Source organism: Cyclopterus lumpus, chromosome 6 (assembly GCF_009769545.1).
Source record: "Cyclopterus lumpus isolate fCycLum1 chromosome 6, fCycLum1.pri, whole genome shotgun sequence".
Taxonomy (NCBI): Eukaryota; Metazoa; Chordata; class Actinopteri; order Perciformes; family Cyclopteridae; genus Cyclopterus; species Cyclopterus lumpus.
The window spans coordinates 22,586,871-22,603,138 of record NC_046971.1 but is presented as its reverse complement, the minus strand read 5'-3'; the positions used below and the strand labels follow the sequence as shown (position 1 = coordinate 22,603,138).

The window sequence follows — 16,268 nt, the reverse complement described above, 5'->3', positions numbered from 1 at the left end:
ATGTAAGCCAAACATTTTATTTATGTTAATATGACAATGCGAACACACACACACACACACAGTCTTTGGAACATTAATGTGAACAGGCTCTGAATTGAGCCACAAACTGGACCCCTTGTATATTTCTTTCACATCTAAGGTTCTTATCTCTACAACACGAGTGCCACAGAATGAGATGCAGCGGTTTGAACCCTTTGTTGGTTCAGTTGTCCGTTCTTCGTCTTTTGGTCAGACGGAGCCTCTCTGTGTTGAGGAAGTGCTCGATTTTAGAGATCTGGGCCCTGAATGAGGACTGTTGGTCCTCCTTCTCCTGGGAGCAAAAGGGCTCCCAGTTGGACTCTGAACTAGGACCTGCATCTGAGGTAGGAGGTAAGGAGCTAAGGAGAAAAAATAAATAAAAAATGGTGTTAGCTAGTCAGCTTGACATGAAGCATTTATGAAATCACTTTCATATGTCATGTTCACGTGATCAGCGAAAACTGGAATTTGGAACTTGTTTTAGTTGAAATATATGTTTTGTGTACCCAGTGTGGTGCAGCGGTGTTAAGACAGGCACTGATGTGTTCACTGTCTGTCTGCCCCGAGTGGGGGCGCACAATACTAAGGAACTCTGCTTTGCTTAAACTGTTCTGTAAAAACCACAAAAATTATGTGCAAAAACACAGTTCGCATGATGACCGGCAACCCCTGTCAAGGAACATCTTCCCGGTGATGTGCACAGAATTTGAGCATCAAAATTCTAAATAAAACTCCACAGTCGAGCGTCTATACCCGGGTTAATGGACTTACCCTGGGGCGGCTTGCCACAGCAGCCTGCTGACTGGAGAAGACGTGGACAGAGACAGAGACACTCCGCTCTCCTGTGCATAAAATGACACCAAAGCTCAAAACAGCTCCTGTTCCCAAACCTTCTGATGGAGCTGACGCTTCGGAGTAAAAGGAACGTTGACCGATAAACAAACTCGGAGCTGACAATAACCAGTGGCAACTGATGTGAAACCGTATCCGGCCCCTCAGAAAGTAGCCAGGCCCAGACTGAACTCTGTGGGACGTTCCCAGTGTTCCCAGTCTGCAGAAAATAAAGGCATTGGCCCTCAGTACAATTTGTTACACTATCAGACCAGTTTCTTTTCCCCTCATACTCAAGGCACCGTGCGCTCTATCTCCCTCAATTGCCGGCACCTGGATCTTATAAAGTGCAGAGTGGCAGTTTGCGGTGGTGGTGACAAAAGAGAGAGTGAGAGTGTGTGAGAGTAAAAAAAAAAGAAAGAAAAAAAAAGAAATGAAAACGGCAAGCGAGCGGATGGAGGGAGCTAGTGAGTGAGAGACGGATGAAGTGAGAGAGAAGAGAGAGAGAGAGAGAGAGAGAGAGAGAGAGGGATAAAGACTGAGTAAGTGAGAGAGGAGGGGTACCTAGGCGTCATTAGGTCGACTTTCTATCACAGGTCATTTGTTCTCTGTCTGTCTGGCTGTCTGCGCACATCGGCTACGTCCTTTCACTCAACACCCGGCGCAACATTTGTCAAAGTTTTACTCGTTTTTCTCAGATATTCCACACAGTCTGCTGAATGCGTTGGCCACGATTTGCTCGCTCTCACATTCTAAGCCGTTAGGACCGCAAAAATGTTGAGAGAAAAAAAGCAAAAAAAATAAAAAAAGGTATTCCAAAGTGTAGTTCTTATGAGGACATGTCAAGTTGATGTAACAGGCGTATTAGTTAGGCCCAAGCACAAATTTCCCCCGGGGTCCATCGGACACGGTTTATGAAATGATGGAGTTGAGAAATCGGTGGAACAGCAATGACCTCAAACCAATTTATTTGATAGAGAAGATATTTTATCGGGGTCACTATAAACTTCCTGTGAGGCTGGGGCCCTTTTCCTGCTGCTCAGCGTCAAGCTGCAATGCAGAACAATGTTGCTGTGATGAAATGGGACTCGAACACAGGCTTCAACACTTCAGATCGTAATCAGAGATCGCTCCGACATCACATGACATATGAGGGGGGGTAAATCATCAGTGTCACACATGTAACATTGGGGGCATCATCAAGCTAAAGGTCGCTTCATGTATGACGCCGCGAGGTCCCTCATGGAGCGGCTTCCCTACTTCACAACATGTGACTCACCGTGTCTGCCGCTGCCGACTCCCCCGGAGCGTCTCGCCCTCCCTGCCGGTGTCTCACCGTGGAAGCGGTCGCCCCGGAGACACTCGCGTTCAGCAGATCCGACGCCCTGGTAACCACCAAGGGGACTGGGAGGGATGAGGCGAGAGGGTGAGGACGAGTGAAGTACAGACGTATATTGAGTTCACTGTGTGAGAGGTGGAACACTGCAGTTCTACTGGGTTACAAGATAGCACAAAGACATATATATATATATATATATATATATAGTTAATGGAACGGATGGTAGAAATGCAACAGCCACCTTTGCTGTGCTTGCTCTTGAGGAACGTGGGTATTGTGCCGGGAGGATGCCTGAGGAGTCCACGAGGACCGCTTGTGTTTTGCTCGGACGCAGGAGACCCCTGAAAAAAAAACCACCCATGTATTATAGAGACAAAAACAACCATGATAAAAAATACTCATCATTTACTGTATCCAGTACTTATAATTGTATTCATCATTTGTTTGTGCTTTAACATATTTATCGGGATGCGTTCTCATCGTAGACAGAGGTTTAGAATCTAGTCCGGTAGGACCAGCACAATGAGCAATAAGACCATCGGATGAGTTTCACTTAAGCATCAACTGAAAATGTTGATCCAAACTGCATTGGAACTTGGAAAGTAACGGATGTTCACAAATAAAACATACCTACAGTTTGTTTGGAATACATAATGGTAAAGCTTTCAAAAGCTGCATCCAGACAGTTCACCCCAAAATGAAAAATCCATATTGAACCGTGTTACCTGAACAAACTGATGTGGGACGGAGACATCGACCGTATCTCTGGAGCTTCCCGTTCTTCCCCGAGCGGTGCACCAGTCAAAGGACGACCTGTACGACGCATTGCCGAGCAGAGGCAACTCGTGTGCATCATCGGGCAGCATTTCTTGAGACCGCTCATAGCATTTTGTGCCACCAGTCTCTGGTGTCGCGTCACTCTCGTGAGACGGATGGACGGGCGGCTGAGAATCAGGATCGCTCTTAGTCATCTTCGCATCTCCTGCGCCATCTATTTCTCGACGGCTGCCGGTCTCGAGACCCGCAGCATCCCCCGTGGCGTCAGCACGGGCATTCTTCAGAGTACATTCGGCCGTAGGTTTCTGGGTCTCGCAGGCATTGTTTCCTTGCGTGTCTACGTTTGATTGCCCTTTGAACACACTAGAATCACCATCGTCTTCAGCTACCAGAGACTTCAGCGGTCCACTCTGCTGGGAGATTTCCGGACTTGGACGTGATGCATCCGTTTGCTTCATGTCGCTGGGGATGTCCGAAGGATCACCAGGTCGAGTCTGTGTTGTCGCCGACTCTTGGAGGCTAACACCATCCGACTTAGCAGCTGATGGTGCGGTACTGATCTGTGAGCACCAGACGCCCGACTGATCCCGAGATCCAGAAAGTTCAGGAGACATATTGGCTGCGGATTTAATGTACGGTTTCTCCTCCGTGGGTTTCAGAACGTGATGAATGGGACTCGGAGTAACTGACTCCGCTAAGGTTTGGACCGCATCATGACAGAGGCTTTGCGCCTCTTGAGCAACACAGTTCGGCCAGTCATCGACACCTCGGTGCTCATCGGACCGGCACAGAACAGATGGCGTCTCATGTCCTTCCATCACGCGGCTGGAGGCGGCATCCTCCTCACCGACGCTCTGAAGGAGACTTTGTGAGCGGTCTGAGGGCTCGCAGGCGGCCAGCTCAGTGTCCATGAGGTCAACGGCCGGCTGTGTGTCGCTCTTCTCGGCCATCGTATCAGTGGTCGTCTGGGCTATCTGGGTTTCTGCTGCACGCAGCCCCGTCTTTCCTCGCTCCTCTGCTCCGTGCGTCCCTTCACCCTCGGCTCTATCTTCTGGTGCTGCTTCAGGCCGTTTGGGGCCCCCTGCATCCTCCGTTGACCCGGGGCAACCCTCTCGTCTGGCTGCTCTCTCTGTTGTTTGGGGCCCGAGTGTTCCTCTCTTCTCTGCAGCGCCTCCTCCTTCCTTCACATCTTCTCCCTTGCCATTCCGTTGCTGCCCCTCGTCATGTTTCCAGCCCTGCTCCCTCTCACTCCTTCCTCCATTCCCTTCATCACTCTGTTCTTTGCTCAGTAAGTCCACAGATCCATCAACACACATGTGGTAATGGCTTAATACAAATGAAACTGTTGGAAAAAAAAACAAAAAACTAAACACTTTCAACAGGTCATAAAGATATGTCTTCATAAATAAAAGCGTTGCAATTGCTGTGACTATCTTGTAGTCAGTCAATGTCAGAGTACAATTCTGTGTTTAAATCTTAGCAGAGAACAATATACGTTTATGGACGGTACGTTTATATTTAGCTGGCTGACCTCCGGTTGCTCCAGTGGCATCTCGCTCAGTCACAACCCCTGTGTCCTCCAGACCGTCTGGGTTGCTGGTCTGAGCGGAGGCCAAGTGCTGCAGACTGCCAAAGCTCAGAGGCAGCTCAGAGCTGGAGATGGGTTCGTTAAGAGTTCCTTCTCCTCTGATGTCCTCCGTCGGAACACCAGGGCTCTGACCGCCATCTCTCATCTGTGTGGAGAGAAATACAGAAGGTTTTTCTTTGTACCACAACAGCAGCAGCTGTGCGGTACATGGATGGTGAACAGCACTGGGCTTTTGGAAGATGGGGGAGGGGGGTTCTCTGCCATTGCAACTCTTTACTGAGCTGTTATCAATGTTGTTCTGCTGGTCCAGTGTTTCTGCTCTTAACCACGCAGGTTGGATGCCACTTTTATTCACATGTTTGCTCCAGTACGTGACGCCATTCACTGACAGCTTTCCTAACAAGTCCTATGTTCAACTGTCAGAGGAAGGCAGATGGGACCTATGTCTGCTGAATGTTTACATTTCTCTTGATATAAATATATAAATCAAAAAAAATGCCTGAAATAGCTTTGTCTCTGTATGAATGAGTCAGTTTGTGGTAACATTACTGACTCCTGTGTGTTTTGGGTACACTTAGGCCACTATACGTGTGTGTGTGTGTGTGTCTGTCTCGCTACCTCCAGTTCATATATATGCTGAGCCTGCACTTTGGCCTGAGCGGACAGCTCTGTGTGTTGCCGTTGAAGCTCCTCGTGAGCCTCTTTCACGGCTTGAAGGTCCTGCCGCTCGCTCTTGATGCAACCCAGAAACATTGACTTCTGTTTAAAACAAGCGTGGAGACAAATTCGAAAAACCAGACATGATGGCCCTTTTTTTGCTTCCGTTGTATTAAAATGTCAACCACCGCACTGCCTTCTCTCACACTACAGTTTCTCTCCCACCTCTGTGTCCCAGCTGTGCTTGGAAGCTGCGTCGCTCTGCATCAGTCGGGCCACCTCGTCTTCTGCCGCCTTGCTTTGCTCTCTCATCACCCTCTGTTCCTGCTTAAGGGCCTGCAGTAAAATTAATCACCCATGGGATTTTTAATGCAATACTAAATTTTTATGTGTTTATTTAACGTGAACAGAGGGTCTTAAACAGAGCGGGGAGAGGGGGAGAGAGCGCTTCTCGCCAATACAAATCAGTTGGCTTGTGTCATTTTAATAATGATTTTAATAAATGAAGGAATAGGTGAATTAAAAAAAATTGAAAATGGGGTAGAGAGAGAAGAAAGGGGAATAATAAACTACAAAGCCGTAAATGGAGAATAAACACACTGACATTCAGTCGCGGAGGGGATCATATTCACTAATGTATATGTTGTGATGTACAACACCGCATTCATGACATTTATGAGAAGAAGCGACGGACGTTATTTATTTCGGTCCGTGTGTAAATTCACTCCATAATCATTTAAATAGGCTCCTGGTCCGTGTGGGCCAATAGGTGGTTGCAGGGTTTCACCTAGAGAAATACACCACATGCTCATGTGACATACATTAGCTTCCATCAGTTTAAGCATACAATGGATGGAAATGTGAATCCAAGGGAATAAAAAACAACAACAACAAAAAACAAGTACTCAGTAATTGCTCAGAGCAGTTGATCTTCTGAGGTGACAATTGTCTTTTTTATTTTATTCCCATTTTACAGAGACACATTTATACAGCCCTTAAATTAGAACTGAAATCATTACCAGTCTTAATCTGGATGATTACACATGTATTCGTCCTAAAAGATAAACTAATATGTCTCCAGATGACTGAAAAGGAGGAATTTTCATTCTATGTTTTCTTTTACACGTGACAGTATAATTTGATTTTTTTGTACATTTCTTTGCATCTTTGAGATTTACTCCTTCCCTTTCACACCTTTATTAGATCCCTAACAATGTAGCCAATTGTGTCTACTTGAGCATGTCAAAACTTGCTTTTAATAAAATTACTTTTGAAAGTAAATTAGGTGACCTTTTATGATTTAGGAAGAGTTACACTGTAAACTGTGTTCCTATTCTTTTATTGCTTATCATCTGCTTTCGAGCCCTTTTTCAGCGAAAACTACAGTGAACAATATCTAGACTAACACAGAAATAAATTATCTGGTGGGGGACAAGACAACGTGGTATTAATGTGGGCTCAGGCGGAAAGACAAAAAGGTATGAAAAATAAGGAAATTTAGTGTGTTGTAGAATGAGGCAAAATCTGTGCAGATGTATGTTCATAAATTTTTGAACAGTTACGCCCATAAATTGACTAAGAATACTCGTCTCTGACCTGGTACTGCTCTCTCTGAATCTGCAGCGCCAGCTCAACTCTGCTCACTGTCTGCGTCTGACTCAACAAAAGCTGCTGGCTGTGCTGCAGAGACCTCATGACTTCCTGTGCAAACACACGTACACGTGCGAAATACAGGCATCCACAATCAAGTCGTTCAACATCACACTCCTATTGCCCTTTGAAATCATTAAGAGCCCACACAATGGAAATACACTGTTTTGATATTATTCTGAACAGCAGAGCATCAAGTTTAAGATTTTCATCCCTATTTTCTAACCTGCTTTTCTGCCCTCGCTGACACATTTTCCTCCCTGAGTTTTTGGTTCATTTCAGTTTCCTAAACAAGCAAAATAAATATATGAAAAAAAGAAGCAGGATTAGACTTCTATTTTATAATGTGACAGAGATGATATATTATTATTATCCTATTTACTGATTGTTCTTTACCATGCTCAGTTTCCGGTGCAGCTGCTCACAGTGCTGCTCTCTGCCCGCAGCACTGTGGGCCTCACCGTGTCTCACTGAGGACATCTTGGCCTTGATCAGCTTGTGACTGACCTCCTCCAACTCCTGACAAAGCACCAAATAGTAATAATAATCACTTCATCTGTTCATTAAATACTTACAATATTATATCTGAAATCGGATTTCTGAGGCAACTATGGATATTCAATGGCTGCGATACAGTATTACAAACTGACGATTGGGGGCGAACTTCAAGAGCATTTTGTCAGCGATATTAAACACAACGTGACAACGCACTTTTCCCACATACCTTCTTTAGGGACACAATGGTGGCTTCTTGTTTTTCATTCGCAGTAGTCAGCTTCTTTTGTATTTTCACGGCTTCGTCAACTGTAAGGATTACACACGGCGAGACACCGTCACGCATGATGCTGTCTTACATTACTGTTAATGATGGACACTCATGGGGGAAGAGAGGAAGGGATCCAGATAAGCAACAATAACTTTCAGATTCTCCAATCTGGTTGTTCTCTGTCCCTGATAGGTAAATGATGAATGATGATTTTTTTTGCTGTCAGCTGTATACCTGAATCAACCCTTTACAAAAATGGATAGTGGATTAGACATGGAAATAGAAGATAAGGGATACGTGTGTTTTTAAATGAGTTATGTAGCTGTGACAATGTAGTTGGCTTAATAGCAGGCTAATGTCACTTCCAACACAGTATACAGCGCTGTGTATGTTACTGTGGGCCTCCAGAGATGCTGCTATCTACTATTGTCAACATCCATGAGAAGACATAAGCACTGTGAAAACCTACCGTCTTACATCCGTCTCCCTTTTGAAGTAAACATGGTGCTGCTCTAAATGGTTGCTCACACATACTTTTAAAGTTTTGTTTACTCCTTTTACTGGACCATATGATGGGCAAGACGCATTCATTTGAAGCAGCTTTGAATAACGTCCAGAGCTCACCATTAATGGGGACCAAAAAACCACATGATACTGGGCAAAAGGTCATCTCAGAACACACAGCTTCTGGTGTGAACGCTGAGGCACCTGGGCGACAGCCGGAGAAAAACCTTGTCTGGTTGCTCTGTAATTTAACGGCAGGATGCATACTTGTTCTCCACAGCATGGAGCCATGTCAACAGAACAGGCTGCTCGTATTAATGTGGCTTACTGTTGACCAGAGAGATAGCCCTCATAGCCACAGTTTGCTCTTCATCAGAAGTCCTGGAGGAGCCGTTAAAAAGGAACATGACCGTTGTTCGTTACCCGCATCTCGACCCCAAAATGATATCTTGGGGATGAAGTGAAACTGGATATCTGTAGGAATCAATGTGCTGTTATAAATTCACGTTACTCAATCAAGTGAGTGCGGATAGAGATCTCTGCGAGTTGTTTCCAGCACCTTGTTACATTAATACCCTAAAGAATTCAGGCTGTTCTCTGAGCCAAATATGGCCTCCATTAACCTATAAAACTGCAGCTATCACCACAGGGAGAGCATCTATAAATCTTAGTGTACATCATAGACTGTATATACTCATCCATCCGTACAGCGATTAATTACCGTTTTGCTCTAGTTTCTCGTGGGCCTGCTTGACCGTGGCACACTGTCTGGACAGAGCACCGAAACGTTTCTCAACCTCCCCCAACTGGTTCAAGTGGCTGTCCTTTGACCGGCTCTGCAAGGATAATTTCTGTTCCTGTGAGAGGGTAAAGTTAAAAAACAGACAAAGAAATGAGCGCAAAAAAAAGAAAAAAAAAAAGTACTGGACAGTGTTCGACTGACACAGTGCAAAACACGACAGCGATAAGTTGCTATTGCAGAAATGTTGCAAGAATGAATTGATTGATGACTACAAAGAGGAATGAGGAAGAAAGGTTTAAAAGGTTTCTTTTCTTACAACGATAGTTTAACATATGGGGAAGCACATTTCCTTGCTGGGAGTTTGATGGAGAGACTAATACCACTCTTGTGTCTGTCTTTGAAGCTTTAAATTGACCGCCAGCAGCTGGTTAACTTGGCTCGGACTCAGCGAGCCTGGCTCGGTCAGAATGTGACAGAAGTGAGGTCAAGGCTCCAGGAAGTCACCGCTAAGAAATTGTGTCTCATGTAGCCGCATGTAAAAACCCAAATGTTGGCATTTACACGAGTGAAACAAAAATTATATGACATTGAAGAGAGAGGTTCTGGTTGGCTGATTTGTTTTAACTTTAAAAACAGTCCGACTAGCAGTTTCCCCCTACTTTCAGTCAAGCTAAGCTAATTGGCTGCTCGCTGTAGGTCCGCACATAGACATCAGAGTAGTATTGATCTTCGCATTCACATCCCAGCAAAAAAAAGAAGAAGAAATCCATTTCCCAAAATGTCAAGACGAATGCTCAGGTTTAAAGGCAAACCGAAGTCAGGTGATCGAGAGGTTTCTGTGGGACTCAGCGCATGCCCCAGAGCGCTTTATCGCTCTTCAAACTGCCATTCTCGTTTGATTGTCTGTATCAAGCTGAGCAGATTCTTTTGGGCCTCGCTCTCCTTTCCCCCACTCCCTCTCCTCCCCCACTCCCTCTCCTCCCCCACTCCCTCTCCTCCCCCACTCCCTCCTCTCCCCTCCCTCCCTCCGGCACACCAGCTCACTTCGACTCCCCTCTCACTCTGTGGAGCCACCGTTATGTGAAGAGGGTTAAACCGAGCGAGGCCCGGTTATAAAACATTTTAATAGAGATATTTTCTCTGCTGTGCTGGCAGTTCAAAGTGTCGCGCACTCCCTATCCGTTACTCCTGATGAGCGCTTCCCTCCGAAACGCGGCACTCCTTAGCGCCGTCCCCTCCTCTTAATTGTTCTCACTCCCACCAATCCTACAGTCAACAGTATGTAGAAAGTACAAAATCCTTCCTCACCAGCTCACTCGATCTCTTCTCCAAGTTGTACTTTAATAACTGTGAAACAGCAGCAAAAGAAAATTAAAAAAAGTTTCCACTCGAAGAGTCGAGCGTTTGAGGTTTTCCAACCTTCTCAGGATCAAAAACATCATCAGTGACAAGATTTTCTGCACATTAACATTAAGGTCCAAAACAGGCATTATGTATGAATTAAAAAATGTGCTCCCTTGGTATTGATCTACGGCTGCAACTATTGATTTATCTGTTGATCTTTTTTTGTATTGTATGTAACAGTGAAGGATGTCCAGTTTCCAAAACGCACGAGGTGACATCTTCAAATGTCATGTTTTGTCCAACAAACCAAAAAATATCAATGATAATCTTTAGCTTGAACCAGAACAATTTGGCAGTTTTCTTTATCAAACGACTCAAAAAATTAAACAAAAATTGTTGCAGATACATTTTCCGTCAACGATAAACAAAATAAAAAATTATGTCTGTGTAAGAGCTCTATGAATTCTGGATGTTATCAGACTTTGGGGATCATTTATCAGACAACCAACACTTCATTAACAAGTGTCAGTGGGGTTCACATGCTGGGGATCCAGACCCACAGGGGGGTCACCAGATAACTTTTAAAGGGCTGCAAATTGATTCATGGATTGAGGGAGAAAAGATTTTTAGACTCGTTTGTGTCGTTTTCCTTTTTTATAAAATATGTAAATCACCTCTTCTAATGATGAATGAAATAACACATTATATACTTTTAGTTTAATGTCTTAAAAAGGGGTCAAATTGAGAGGCAGTCTACATCTGCCTTCAAAGACAACAAAGTATTTTACCAAATGATGACTTTCCAAATTAAATAGTGAAATATGGAATTTCAAAAGATAACATTTGCCTTTTATCAGTGCAGTTATGGGCAGTTTGACCCTATTATTTCTTTGATTTTGAGACTAATAGAAACATAATTATATACAGTATATATATATATATATATATATATATATTCTTTTTTTTATATACAGTATATATATAAAAATAAAAGTTTATTTATTGAGATTAAAATACAATGCTGTGAATCAGATTTAATTAAAGGTTAGTTGAACCAGACTGTTCCAATGGAGCTCAAATTTGTAATTTAGCAGATCGTCAAGGTGCTGCAATCAAATCTCTTCAATCCCAACTGCCGCTGATGGGAAAGCGTGGTAAATTAAAAAGGAGCCCACCAGACCGTGTCGCAAGAATTAACACACAACTAGGCCTCGCTTTACACCACAGTCGGTATCTCCCAGATAGAATATCAAAAACAGTCTCTATTGTCTCTGTAACGTGGCTGGGTTGTTAAAGTGCAGCGGACCGTGGAGACGGCCGTATATAACCTCTGGGGTGTCAAGTCTGCAGACTCGAGCCTGGGCTCTAACACCCGACGCCCTTGACTCTGGTTGGGCATGAGCTTCCTTTATTTACTTCTCTCTTTGAAGAGTTTTTTTTCTCCGATTTCTAAGTGATGGGACGAGTGGGAGGGCTGGTGTGTGTGTGTGTGTGTGTGAGAGACAGAGACAGAGCCAGAGAGAGAAGGCTGTGTGTGTGTGTGTGTGTGTGTGTGTGTTACACGTCTCAGTACCTGTAGCGACTTCAGCTCTTCTTTCAGGTTGTTAATCTCCTTGTCTTTTAACTCAGCACTGACCTGGTACTTCCCCTGAATTGTTAAGATTATTATTGCGAGTGTCAAAAAAAAGCAATAAATACCAAAGCGCATGACTAAAGAATCCACTCAGAGGGCCAAGATTGTGCAACGGAGCTGAGTGAATTTACTACTCCGCTAGAAAACATGAATTGAATAAGATGTCTTGAAGTTTTTGAGAATAAGCCCTTCATACCTTCTGCTCCTCGATGTTTCTTATTTTGGCCTGAAGCTTGAGAAAAAAAAAAGATATTAGTTCAGAGGGGTTTTAATTAATTGTTAAACGTCTTTGTTTAGATCTAAAAACTGCAACCTGAACAGTCAAAATATACCTCGTTTTTAACCTTGATGAGTGAGTCTGTCTGCTGGTTTAACACCGTGTCATTTTGATGCTGCAGGGACTCCTGTCACACAGGAAAAGACTCAATCAACACATTATACGATATAAAAAAGGAATTATGGGTTAAATAAGAACATCCACCCATCCAAGTACCAAAATAAAGATATCAAAGACGCTGATGTGACGCCAGCAGGGCCCAGCTGTACCTTCTCCCACTCCAGCTCCTGTTTCTCCAACACCAGTTTACTGATCTGGTCCTCAAACCGCGTCTCCGCATCCTGCATACGAAAAAAGGCATCGTTTACACAACAGCTGATACTCAACCATTCCAATAGCGCACACGGCGCAAGGAGTAATTGACAATCAGACACCTGCTGAATTAAATAACAACGCAGTAACTTTAGAGGTGGCAATGACGGATGGTACAGGGCATGGCGCAGACTGAAACAAAACAAAAAGATAGGTTGGAGTTGAGCCAGAACTGCAAACTGCAGAAAGTTCCCGGTTCATCCCTCCGTATCGTTTTGCAGGAGCACGCAGAGAAAGAGGAACATTAGAGGTGAGGTGATATTTGTGGAAAGCCATCCCTATCCTCCCTCTTCTCCGGGAGAAGGCAGGTAAAAGTCAATTGCTCTCTATATATCCATGGGACTTTTATGTGCACGTGGGAGCTGGTTAACTCACTGAGTTTATTTTATAAGTTCCAATTAAACTATGCTACCAGCGTGGCGGTGCACTTAAAAAAAAAGAAGAGAGAGAGAAAAAAAAAAAAAAAGGAGTGCACAGGAGATAAAGCTGTTATTTTTTTCACGGAGGAATCATTATTGGTGTGTGTGTGAGAGAAAAAGAGTATATGCTTCAAAAGACACTAAAGTTGTATTAATACAAAATTAAAAGCTTAACTAAGAGCTGAGGTCCCTAAAAACGTTTCATATATATATATATATTTTACCAATAATATCTTGCGTATAATGTGAAAATCAGATTTTTCTTAAAGTTTTCTATTATAAGTGTTATTCTGATAAGTCAAACTGTGTCTTCACATTTAGGAATTAGTATTTATTTGAACACTGTAAAAAGCTTCTCAGCTTACACTAACTGTCACATATTGACAACATCTTTTCCTTCCCATTTAGGGTTAAGTCTTCCAGTGTACCACATTCTCACTAACTAAAGCATCGGGTTGTACAGCATGAAAAAAAAGGAAAAGAAAAAACATTGGAATTTGACCTGCTCAGGAATGTCCGGCACCATCATGACATCCTCTCACTTCTTAACCTCTCCACCCCATGAACGCCAAAACGCCAAAATGCTATTTTGATAACGCCAGTGCCTGAGGAGGATCACACTGATACACCATCTCATGCTTGTGTTCCAGTTAACACGACTATAACAATAAAAACTAAATGGCAACAAACGACCAACATCCCATTTTTGCTCGCCTAACCTTTAAGCACACTCACAATGTGTTGTCGTGCTTTGAAGTACTTGCTGGAGGGTGGAAAGCATTCTTATTTATTTTGTGTTACTTTTTCAAACAAATTTACTTCCTACTTATTGGTTTTTGGTGACCCCCATCTTGATGCAATGTGCATCGAACCTAGCTGTCTCTTATCTAGATGGCCAAGAGGCAGCTGGCTGCCTCCTACTTCTATGAAATCACACTGCTCTCAAGCCAAACAAAGAGCCGTTAGTGTCCGAGTTCTACTCTGTAGTTGCTGATGTGACGCAGAGGTTCAGAGGAAGTAAGCGTTGCTTAAAACAAAACACACAGTGACATAAACGTTACCTGCCATGAACGGAACGTGGGCTGAATAATTAGTGTAAAGTCATCAGTAATGTAAATGGTAAACCAGAGTTACGTCAGCTGACCTTGAGAAAACTAGTTGAATAAACTTGAAATATTACAGGAAGATTAGCTTCCTATTGACATTTTCCCCGTGTGAAAAGTCTGTTCTTCATTTGGCCGGAAACATTAAACTATAAAAATTGATTTGCTGATTGTTTTTCTTCAGAAACTTGATTCAATGTATTCATTCATTCATAAATTCAACAATCTGTTTTTGGTGAACTGGTCAGAATCAGTGGAAATACAAGCAGTGACGATGGGGGACACACATACACTGCATCATTTCAGGGATTACAAAAAAGCCAGACACCTGCTGGTTATCACATTAGGTACAATCAGATACTTTAAACACTGTTTCTTTTCCAATACTTCATCAATTTAAAAAGCCGCACGCTGACGGAAATGTTACTGTACCCTCCGAATGTGCAGCTCCTCAACAGCCTCAAGTAGATGGGTTTTAAATTCCAGTAACTGTAATAAGATGGTGCCTCCACTTTCTGTTTGACAGCAAGTGTTAGACAGAGACAGCTCCTGCTCCATCGCAGGTCCTCCTCCCTGCAAAAGAAAAATGCACACTTCTAATGTAGCTAGATACTAAATACTTTGTAAGTAGTCAGTTCGGGAATTCTAAAAGATACAACATTGGGTTTCATGTCAAGGCTGTAGGGCAATGCATGTCCTGCATACAAGAGGAAAAAGTATTTCCAACAAAGCACAAACTGTTCTGAAAGTGTCCATATTTAGTTTCTGAGAACAACACTGTAACAAATGACGAGGAAATTATTTATATTAAAGTTTTTTTAGTTTACATCTAATCCTAAACTAAATAAACAAATCAGCTCGTCAATGGTCTTTGCTTTGTCCTCTATTGTCAGAAGTAGTAATTTACAGTGGTGTGGGTGGGGAGTGTCCCAGAGTCAGCACTGAGATCCATTGAGTTATCTCAGGGCAGTCCAAGGTCCCACTGGGCCTCTCCTGCCTGTTAATCAAGGGAGAGAAAAAAAGAGCATTTAGTTGAAAGAGGTTAATAGAATTGTCTGTTTAATAAGCAGTGACACTCTGCCTTTCCACTTGCATGCTTATAATTACTTCCTCATTTGCAATTTTTACTGCTAAAGGATTTTATTAGAAATAATATGCGAGCACATTAAAGCCCCGTAATGTTCCTCAATCACTATAATGCAACCTAATGGCTTTGAAATGACCATTAGGTTTTTTTTTCTTCCTTTGTTTTACACCACGTTCATTGCGGCGAGAAGATAACACATTGATAAGCCATCTAGGTTCAAATGAACCAGTCCATTGACACTAATACGGGTCAGAGCAATAACACTGAATGGACAAATTGCACTGTCAATGCTTTTTAAATTATCTCGGTTATTCAATTTGACCCGCGGATGGTCCTCTGCGACAGTCTCTATCCCCTGAATATGACCAAGAAACTGAGTGACACAGACACACACACACACACTAGAAACACACACTTAGGGGAAAATATGACTATTTAAGTGGGAGGTCTCCACTAGCCACTGATCTCTTAATAGAACAGACCTTTTTTTTCTCCCATTTAACCTGTACTGGTATCAATCACGTTGGAGAATTAAATGATCCCTGCTAGAATTGGCTACTATCATAAAATGACAGTGTGACCCCCCCAGGCTGAGGCGGGAGCGCAAACGTGCGTTAGTGTGTCAAAGTGATGGTGTGCGTAAGTCTTATGTGCACGGTGAGAATGTGTGTGTGTGAGACTGGGAGTGAGGGAGTAGACCGCAGTGTCCTTATTTTCTCCTGCTGTGCTTCAGTTGAGCAGGTATTAACTACCATCTCCGAGCCATGAAAGGATGAATTAAAAAGAACTGCCATCCATTAAATGGGAGCATTTCTATCACGCAACATGATGCCTGTAATACCTTCGCTTGAGTTATGTTAAGAACGGCTTTGTAGTGCACTGAGGAAAAGAAAGTTAAAACCACAGCCACAGATTGTAATACAAGTTTCGCGTTACAGCAATACAATGACAGGACTACTGCAATTACTCATGTAGAAGTGTAGTTACAATAGGCCTTTTTTTCCACTGAAGACATTTTATCATGTCACAGTATGGAAAGCAGGGGTGGGAAAATAAAAAGGAATGATGGCTAAATTAAATGTTGCTACTTTGCTAGTTTCAGAGTGCTGGTATTGTGCGTGCTGGCTTGATGTTATCAGTAAAACCTGTGCTTTTCCCACT

At 43.2% G+C, this 16,268-nt stretch overlaps 1 protein-coding gene across 1 annotated transcript; it reads right to left on the bottom strand.

The window, feature by feature from the left end:
- Positions 1-202: 202 nt before the first annotated feature.
- LOC117732061 lies at positions 203-14,972 on the bottom strand. Its single transcript, XM_034534672.1, has 20 exons — positions 14,928-14,972; positions 14,453-14,593; positions 12,396-12,467; positions 12,182-12,253; positions 12,046-12,081; positions 11,790-11,864; positions 10,181-10,219; positions 8,852-8,987; positions 7,585-7,664; positions 7,257-7,379; positions 7,087-7,146; positions 6,807-6,911; positions 5,436-5,546; positions 5,172-5,312; positions 4,497-4,698; positions 2,914-4,307; positions 2,430-2,529; positions 2,129-2,253; positions 790-860; positions 203-377 (listed from the first exon to the last, which is right to left on the bottom strand). Exons 1-20 carry the CDS (start codon positions 14,970-14,972, stop codon positions 203-205), a joined length of 3,303 nt encoding a protein of 1,100 aa, XP_034390563.1.
- Positions 14,973-16,268: the final 1,296 nt, after the last annotated feature.

Coding starts and splice junctions, on each gene's coding strand:
- LOC117732061 (XM_034534672.1), bottom strand. CDS start 14,972: ATGGATCTCAGTGCTGACTCTGGGACACTCCCCACCCACACCACT. Junction 5,313..5,435: donor AGCACAGCTGGGACACAGAG/GTGGGAGAGAAA, acceptor TGTTTTAAACAG/AAGTCAATGTTTCTGGGTTG. Junction 2,254..2,429: donor CAAGAGCAAGCACAGCAAAG/GTGGCTGTTGCA, acceptor CATCCCTCCCAG/TCCCCTTGGTGGTTACCAGG.